General features: G+C 41.9%; 1 protein-coding gene across 1 annotated transcript; it reads left to right on the top strand.

The window, feature by feature from the left end:
• The first annotated feature begins 5,255 nt into the window (after positions 1 to 5,255).
• LOC118364989 (uncharacterized) lies at positions 5,256 to 7,330 on the top strand. The gene is made up of 5 exons (XM_035746855.2): positions 5,256 to 5,565; positions 5,805 to 6,335; positions 6,507 to 6,567; positions 6,686 to 6,727; positions 6,971 to 7,330. The coding sequence occupies exons 1-5, from the start codon at positions 5,385 to 5,387 to the stop codon at positions 7,035 to 7,037; spliced, it is 882 nt and encodes a 293-aa protein (XP_035602748.2). The 5' UTR covers positions 5,256 to 5,384; the 3' UTR covers positions 7,038 to 7,330.
• Positions 7,331 to 9,585: the final 2,255 nt, after the last annotated feature.

The raw sequence follows: 9,585 nt of genomic DNA, 5'->3' as shown, positions 1-9,585 counted from the left end.
ATTTAGTCAGCCACCAATTGTGCAAGTTCTCCCACTTAAAAAGACGAGAGAGGCCTGTAATATTCATCATAGGTACACTTCAAGAATGACAGACAAAATGAGAAAAAAAATCCAGAAAATCACATTGTAGGATTTTTTATAAATTTATTTGCAAATTATGGTGGAAAATAAGTATTTGGTCAATAACAAACGTTTATCTCAATACTTTGTTATATACCCTTTGTTGGCAATGACAGTATTTATGCTGCAGTAGTTTATGTGTCGGGGGGCTAGGGTTAGTCTGTTATATCTGGAGTATTTCTCCTGTCTTATCCTGTGTCTTGTGTGAATTTAAGTATGCTCGCTCTAATTCTCTCTTTCTCTCTTTCTTTCTTTCTCTCTCTTGGAGAACCTGAGCCCTAGGACCATGCCTCAGGACTACCTGGCATGAGGACTCCTTGTTGTCCCCAGTCCACCTGGCCGTGCTGCTGCTCCAGTTTCAACTGTTCTGCCTGCGGCTATGGAACCCTGACCTGTTCACCGGACGTGCTACCTGTCCCAGACCTGCGGCTTTAAACTCTCTAGAGACAGCAGGAGCGGTAGAGATACTCTCAATGATCAGCTATGAAAAGCCAAATTACATTTACTCCTGAGGTGCTGACTTGTTGCACCCTCGACAACTACTGTGATTATTATTATTTGACCATGCTGGTCATTTATGAACATTTGAACATCTTGGCCATGTTCTGTTATAATCTCCACCCGGCACAGCCAGAAGAGGACTGGCCATCATTCCAGACACCCTTGATCAACACCATCATTCCAGATACCCTGGATCCACTCCACTTATTATACTGTCCCAACAGATCCAAAGATGAATCAATCTCGATTGCACTCCATACTGCCTTCACCCACATGGACAAAAGGAATACCTATGTAAGAATGTTGTTCATTGATATACAGCTCAGCATTCAACACAATTGTTCCCTCCAAGCTCATCACCAAGCTCAGGACCCTCGGACTGAATACCTCCCTCTGCAACTGGATCCTGGACTTCCTGACGGGCTGCCATGTTAATGGTGACCATTAACATGGGGGCCCCTCAGGGGTGTGTGCTTAGTCCCCTCCTGTACTCTCTGTTCACCCACAACTGCGAGGCCAAGCTCGGCTCCAACAACATCAAGTTTGCTGACGACACAATGGGGGCAGGATTGATCACTGACAACGATGAGGCAACCTTTAGGGAGGAGGTCAGAGACCTAGCAGTGTGGTGCCAAGACAACAACCTCTCCCTCAACATCAGTGAGATAAAGGAGCTGATCGTTGACTAAAGGAAACGGAGGGGCGAGCACGCTCCCAACCACATCGATGGGGCTGTATTGGAGTGGGTTGAGAGCTTCAAGTTCCTCTGTGTCCACATCACTAAGGAATTAACATGGTCCACACACACCCACACATTTCTGAAGATGGCACGACAGCGCCTCTTCCCCCTCAGGAGGCTGAAAAGATTTGGCATGGGCCCTCAGACCCTCAAAAAGTTTTACAGATGCACCATTGAGAGCATTTTGACTGGTTGCATCACTGCTTGGTATGGCAACTGCAAGGCACCCGACCGCAAAACGCTACAGAGGGTGGTGGCCGAGCTTCCTGCCTCCAGGGCCCCTATACCAGGCGGTGTCAGAGGAAGTCCTTAAGAATTGTAAGACTCCAGCCACCCAAGCCATAGATTGTTCTCTGCTACCTTGGTACCAGTGCACCAAGTCTGGAACCAACAGGACCCTAAACAGCCATAAGACTGCTAAACAATACTGCTAAATGGCTAATCAAATGGCATCCAGGACCTGCATTGTTGCACTGACTCTCTTGCACACACTCACACATACTTACACTGACACCCCAGCATATTGGCAACACACACACACACACACACACACACACACACACACACACACACACACACACACACACACACACACACACACACACACACACACACACACACACACACACACACACACACACACACACACACACACACACACACACACGCTGCTGCTACTGTCCATTATCTATCCTTTTGCCTAGTCACTTCATCCCAACCTATATGTACATAGCTGCCTCAATAACCTTGTACCCCTGCACATTGACTCGGTACTGGTACTCCCTGTATATAGCTCTGTTATTTTTACTAATTATTGTTATTCACTGTGTATTTATTCCTTTTGTTTTATTCCTATTTATTCCTATTTTATCTTTAACTCTGCATTGTTGGAAAAGGACCCGTAAGTAAGCATTTCACAGTTAGTCTACACCTGTTGTTCACAAAGCATGTGAGAAATGACATGTCATTTGATTTGTTTGACTGGCCCTCAAGCTTTACTTGATGATGACATAAGTGATGACATCGCCTGTTTTATGAAGACTCGTGACTGGGGTGATTTGGTCCTCAAGGTACCACTTTATGTTAAATGTTGCTATTTACTTGTTACATACTATAAGCAGGTCAAATTTAGTGTGATTTCACAAATGTAATTTTGACGTGTTAGATTAGTATACAAACTCAAATGTGACGTGTCAATCAAGTTAGAAGTTGATTTTCAATGAAGATTTCCTCTCTATTTCTATACTACCTAGCTACTTGATCATATCAATATTAATACAAAAAAAATATGTTTTTTTACGTGTGTATTACGGGAAGGCTCTGCACCTTCCAGGGAAATGGGCCAAAGCACATTCCTCGGAGTACTGTGTGAATGAGCAACCAACATTCAACAGGGGATTTTCCACCTTCTACTTTCAGGTCCACTTAGCAAATACAGTTGAAGTCGGAAGTTTACATACACTTAGGTTGGAGTCATTAAAACTGGTTTTTCAACCACTCCACACATTTCTCGATAACGAACTATAGTTTTGGCAATCTGTTAGGACATCTACTTTGTGCATGACACAAGTAATTTTTCTAACAATTGTTTACAGACAGATTATTTCACTTACAATTCACTGTATCACAATTCCAGTGGGTCAGAAGTTTACATACACTAAGTTGACTGTACCTTTCAACAGCTTGGAAAACTCCAGAAAATGATGTCATGGCTTTAGAAGCTTCTGATAAGCTAATTGACATAATTTGAGTCAACTGGAAGTGTACCTGTGGATGTATTTCAAGGCCTACTTTCAAACTAGGTGACTCTGCTTGACGTCATGGGAAAATCAAAAGAAATCAGCGAAGATCTCAGAAAAAAAGTTGTAGACCTACACAAGTCGGGTTCATCCTTGGGAGCAATTTCCAAATGCCTGAAGGTACCACGTTCATCTGTACAAACAATAGTACACAAGTATAAACACCATGGGGACCACACAGCCGCCATATCACTCAGGAAGGAGACGCGTTCTGTCTCCTAGAGATGAACATACTTTGGTGAGAAAATTGCAAATCAATCCCAGAACAACAGCAAAGGACCTTGTGAAGATGCTGGAGGAAACAGGTACAAAAATTTCTATATCCACAGAGTCTCATAACGACATAACCTCAAAGGCCGCTCAGCAAGGAAGAAGCCACTCCTCCAAAACCGCCATAAAAAAGCCAGACTACGGTTTGCAACTGCACATGAGGACGAAGATCGTACTTTTTGGAGAAATGTCCTCTGGTCTGATGAAATAAAAATATAACTGTTTGGCCATAATGACAATTGTTATGTTTGGAGAAAAAGGGGGAGGCTTGCAAGCCGAAGAACACCATCCCAACCGTGAAGCATGGGGGTGGCAGCATCATGTTGTGAGGGTGCTTTGCTGCAGGAGGGACTGGTGCACTTCACTAAATAGATGGCATCATGAGAAGGAAAATTATGTGGATATATTGAAGCAACATCTCAAGACATCAGTCAGGAAGTTAAAGCTTGGTCACAAATGTGTCTTCCAAATGGACAATGACCCCAAGCATACTTCCAAAGATGTGGCAAAATGGCTTAAGGACAACAAAGTCAAGGTATTGGAGTGGCCATCACAAAGCCCTGACCTCAATCCTATCAAAACATTGTGGGCAGAACTGAAAAAGCGTGTGCGAGCAAGGAGGCCTTACAAACCTGTCTCAGTTACACCAGCTCTGTCAGGAGGAATGGGACAAAATTCACCCAACGTATTGTGGGAAGCTTGTGGAAGGCTACCCGACACGTTTGACTCGAGTTAAACAATTTAAAGCCAGTGCTACCAAATACTAATTGAGTGTATGTAAATGATGAAAGTAATTAAAGCTGAAATAAATCATTATCTCTACTATTATTCTGACATTTCACAACCTTAAAATGAAGTGGTGATCCTAACTGACCTAAGACAGGGATTTTTTACTAGGATTAAATGTCAGGAATTGTGAAAAACTGAGTTTAAATGTATTTGACTAAGGTGTATGTAAACTTCCGACTTCAACTGTATGTTCTTCCCATCGCCTAGATGGAGTGCTATGGAGGATGTTAGCCCCTGATGCTCGAACAAAGTTGACAAAAGGCCTCTAATAGACAACGGTCATTGCTATGCGGGATCCTTGGGACATCCCTACCATAAACCCTAACCTTAACCGTAACCCCTACCCCTACCATTACCCTTACCCTAACAATAAACATAACAATAACCATAACCTAACCCTAACCTAAACACTTAGCCTTACCCACTTTACGTTTCAACTTCAATGGGTTAGCACAGACCAATAGACAATATCCTCTCCTGCAACTACCAGGAATAAGGAAGCTGAAACCAACAGATGCCATCTTGCTGCCTTTGTTGTTCCCTAGAGCTGTACTTGTAACATGTCCTACTTTTCCCCCCATTATCTTTCGTATACCCGCAGAGTTCAATTTGAATGTTAGTAGTTATGTGATTGTCCTTGTAAGCTTTCGTTGTTTATTCCAGACAAGTTGTCTGTCTGCAAACACGGTATCCCTTACATGAGCAGTACACATGAAAACAATGCATAAAAACAAACCACATTCATGGGTCTCGTATTGCTCTTGGGCTGGTGTCATGTGACCCGTCAGAACATGAAAATGAAGAGACGTGGTCATGAGATACCCGTGAGAATTGTTGTGTGTGTCAATCTAATTCATGCCCAACTTACTTCTCAGGTGTCACACAAAGGAAAACCCTTTGTGATACCATCCAACAGCCGTTTGTAACACATTTTCCTAGAAGCCTGAATCGAATGGTGAAACACAACACTGGGTGGATCTTTTAGGTAGTCCTTTGACCCATTTCAGAGAGCCAGATGTATTGCCTTACCTTAGATTTTTTTAAAAGGAGAGAAGAACGAGTCTTAGCCAAAGGTCACTCTCAAGGGGCTAGGGCGCCAAGAGTATATCTACTGTGCAACTCTCGTATTCCCCCTCACAATTGAGGAAAGACCAGACAGAGACAACATGAAGATGCAGATGCTGCTGGTGTTGGCTGTAGCAGTCTTGATGGTTCCCAGTCTGTCTGAGGGACGGATCCTCTCAAAATGTGAGCTGAAGAGCTTATTGGAGGAGGCGGCCTTCAAATTCAACCTGACTGAGAAAGCCAGAGAGAATTATCTGACAAACAAGGACTTTGTGGCAAAAAGTAAGTTACATAACATAACTCAATGATTTTTTTCATTCAACAATCGGAACAATTTCTTAAATGCTATGGGCTGGTTTCACGGAACACGGATTAAGCCTAGTCCTGGACTAAGAAACATTTCTCGAGATTCTTCGTTGAAATAGCTTCTTATTCCAAGACTAGGCTAAATCTGTGTATGGGAAATCGGCCCCTAGGAGTCCGATTGTAAAGTAACTCTCAATTGTCATTGCCTCTTCCAGTCGTCTGCCACGTAGAGAAGGCCACAGGTTTCAACACCAGCTTTGTGACTCCTTGGAGGGATGATGATGACAGCCCTACCCGCCCTGCTAAGGATGATAACCGCCCGACCCGTCCTACCCACCCGGAGCACCCTCCTAGGAGGGGTAAGAGACACGCTGGGGATTCTCACGGGGATTCATCCACCACTGAAAGTCATCAGTTCAGCCCATCAAAAGAGGACTCCAGAAAAGAAGACTCCAGCAAAGAGGACTCCAGAAAAGAAGACTCCAGCAAAGAGGACTCCAGAAAAGACGACTCCAGCAAAGAGGACTCCAGAAAAGACGACTCCAGCAAAGAGGACTCCAGCAAAGACGACTCCAGCAAAGAGGACTCCAGCAAAGAGGACTCCAGCAAAGAGGACTCCAGAAAAGAAGACTCCAGCGAAGAAGAGACCATGAGGACCCTCTACGGCTTGTTTCAGCTGAGCGACCGTGTGATCTGTGCCAGCGGCTCCACTCCGTCTCTGAACCTTTGCCAGATGAACTGCAGTGGTGAGTTCAATAAATGTGTCCTATCGAAACGAAATATTGACAAATAACACAACAATATCCTTAATAGAGTAGTTGGATGTTAGATTTGATCTTGAGTTTGTTTTTTTATTCAAATGGCTTGTTCGAGAGTCAGTGGTGTATCCCTGTTGCGCCTTTTTTTTCTCTCTCAAGATTTGATTGACGACGACATCAGTGACGACTTGGACTGTGTGGAGACGATCAAACAGACAGTGTAAGTGTTTGGTTTTGAGGTTGATGCTTTTTCTCCATTTTCTTATTGTGTTAATATACCGTGTGCAAGTGCAGCAATTCTTACTAACTTTTGGATTGTCCTTTTTACGTTTAAACAGGGAAAGTGGGCCCAGGGATCATAAAATGGCTTTAATGAGAATGTAAGTTATGCAAATGCAAAATGTGTGTTTTCAATTTTAAACAGAAATCTATTCTATTTCCGTCATGTTGAGTTGAAATGGGCTGGCATTCAATGTTTAAACGTGTGAAAAATGATATTAGAATGTCACTTTAGGATGTCCTTGAGTGATTTTTTTTGCGAGCACCTCTAGGGGTGTAACTGAACATGGAAATGGAAACGCTTTCTGATGTCATCATTAATATTGTTTTAATGATCCTTATAGGTTTAAGCTGCTCTTCCAGAAGGAATGTGTCATGACGGATGCCTCTAGCTACTTCTCCGAGTGTTGAATGAGAAGCAATGTCAGATGACGACCCCCCCCCAAAGTGTCTTTTCGCACACTAATCGTTCACTCTTTAAACAATACATTGAGTTACATAGGGTGAATTTACACAGGCAGCCCAACTCTAAGCTTTTGCCCAATTATTAACCAATTGCAAAAAATGACCAATGCCAAAATATCATAATTGAGCTTCCTGTGTAAATGTAGCCATGGTGTGTAACAATTAGTTCTCATAAGCCTCATTTTCACAAAGTACACCAAAATAGAATGTATGTAGAAAGAATAAAGTTGAACAGTATATTTCTTTGGTTTGTTTAATTATCATTTGTTGTTGATGTGAACACCTGCACTTACTTTTAAATGCAATTGGGATACATATATAACAGGTTTTAAAGCAAGGCATACCTTGGATGTAACACTGGGATAAACTGAACAGGAAGAGGGTTTACTCCGCCCAAAATCTGTTCACAAAAATAAGACCATGATGTGAGGAATTTTTGTATGGAAGTCAATGAGTGTGTCAAATTTGATCGACAAAAAATGTAATTACTAATTTGCTACATGAGACTTACAGTGGATATCATAAGCATTCACCAACCATAGATTTAAAAAAAATTGTGTTGCATTACAAAGTGGGATAGAAATGGATTTAATTGTGATTTTTTTTGTCATTGATCTAAAGAAAAAAAGAGACTCCCTACTTGTCAAAGTGAAAAGAAAATGATACAGTTTACAAATGAACTATTCACCCCCTTTGTTCAGGAAAGCCTAAATTAGTTCAGGAGTACAATTTGGCTTAACAAATCACATAACAATTTACATCAACTCACTACCCGTTCCTCTGTCCCTCATACATACAACATCTGTAAGGTCCCTAAGTCAAGTATTGAATTTCGATTAAACTACAAAGACCAAGGAGATTTTCGAAAGCCTCATAAATATTGGTACATGGGTAACAATAACAATTCAGACATTGAAGATCTCTTTAAGCATGGTCAAGTTAATAATTACTTTGTGGATGATGTATTAAACCACCCAGATACAACAAAGATACAATCTTCCTTCTGAACCGAGCTACAAGACAGGAAGGAAACTGCTCAGGGATGTTACCATGAGGCCATTGGTGATTTTAAAACAGCTACAGTTCAATGGCTGTGATGGTAGAAAACTGAGGGTCGATCAACAACATTGTAGTTACTCCACAATAATGACCTAATTCAAATCAAATCAAAGTTTATTTGTCACATGCGCCGAATACAACAGGTGTAGACCTAACAGTGAAATGTTTACTTAGAGGCTCTAACCAATAGTGCAAAAAAAGGTGTTAGGTGAACAATAGGTAAGTAAAGAAATAAAACAATAGTAAAAAGACAGGCTTACATACAGTAGCGAGGCTATAAAGTAGCGAGGCTACATACAGACACCGGTTAGTCAGGCTGATTGAGTTAGTATGTACATGTAGATATGGTTAAAGTGACTATGCATATATGATGAACAGAGAGTAGCAGTAGCGTAAAAGAGGGGTTAGTGGGTGGTGGGACACAATGCAGACAGCCCGGTTAGCCAATGTGCGGGAGCACTGGTTGGTCGGCCCAATTGAGGTAGTATGTACAGTGGGGCAAAAAAGTATTTAGTCAGCCACCAATTTGTGACGGCCCTGAATTTTTCTGAACCGTCTCAGTGCAGCTCCTTCCAATCGGGCGCTTTCCCTTTAATTCCCCATTAAATAGCCAGCATCAGCTGCGCAGAAGTGTGGTTGTGATGGAGACGTGAATGAGGATGTGTTCGTCCCTAAGTTCCGAAGCTTCTCTATTCCGTTTGTTTTGTTGCCGTTAAACGTGTGTTTTGTAGCCTAATAGAGTTTATTACCCAGGATCAGATCCACTCTTTGCGTCCGTGGACTACACCTCTTCGTTCTCCGTGGCCTTTCTCCGCTGGAGATCTGTTGGCAGATTGGATTGTCCGACTGACCACAACCTTTTTGTATACGGTATTTCATTTATTTTGATGTGAGGTATACTGTGATGATTTATGTAGTTAGTTGTAGTTGAGGACTTAGTAAGAGTTGATACGCTTTAAAGTTCTGTGGTAAAATAATTGTTATATTGATTGTATGATTAATACTGGGTTGACGCTACACTTGAATGAACGGACAAACATTGCGTGACAGAAGTCACTTAAGTTCCATAAACTCCTTTACCGGGCTGGACTCTTTTTAGGCCCGAGGTACAGGACATTTCTGGAGGAACCAGAACTCATTGTGATATTATTATATGTGTGTGTGTAATCATTGGTGTTGCTAATACAACCCACGCAAAAGAATATAGTTGTTTTTTAAGTTCTTTCCAATGTTTTAAGGGTTTATGAAAAGTTTATTTCCATCCTGACTTTTACATAAGTCATTTGTATTGGTGTAGACTTGACGGACCAGATGGGACTCATTCCCTCCCAAACCAAAAGGAGAAACCAATGTTTTCTCTGGTAGGCACAACCTACCTGGCACCCCTTTAAATAATAACCTCAAGTCAAAACCGTTACAAATTGTGCAAGTTCTC

Source organism: Oncorhynchus keta, chromosome 32 (genome assembly GCF_023373465.1).
Source record: "Oncorhynchus keta strain PuntledgeMale-10-30-2019 chromosome 32, Oket_V2, whole genome shotgun sequence".
Taxonomy (NCBI): domain Eukaryota; kingdom Metazoa; phylum Chordata; class Actinopteri; order Salmoniformes; family Salmonidae; genus Oncorhynchus; species Oncorhynchus keta.
This window is presented reverse-complemented; position numbering and strand designations above follow the sequence as displayed.

Excerpts from the sequence above, each read along its gene's own strand:
- LOC118364989 (XM_035746855.2), top strand. The coding sequence starts at position 5,385 with ATGAAGATGCAGATGCTGCTGGTGTTGGCTGTAGCAGTCTTGATGGTT. Across the intron at positions 5,566-5,804 it reads CAAGGACTTTGTGGCAAAAA|TCGTCTGCCACGTAGAGAAG; the intron begins GTAAGTTACATA and ends TGCCTCTTCCAG. Across the intron at positions 6,336-6,506 it reads TTGCCAGATGAACTGCAGTG|ATTTGATTGACGACGACATC; the intron begins GTGAGTTCAATA and ends TTCTCTCTCAAG.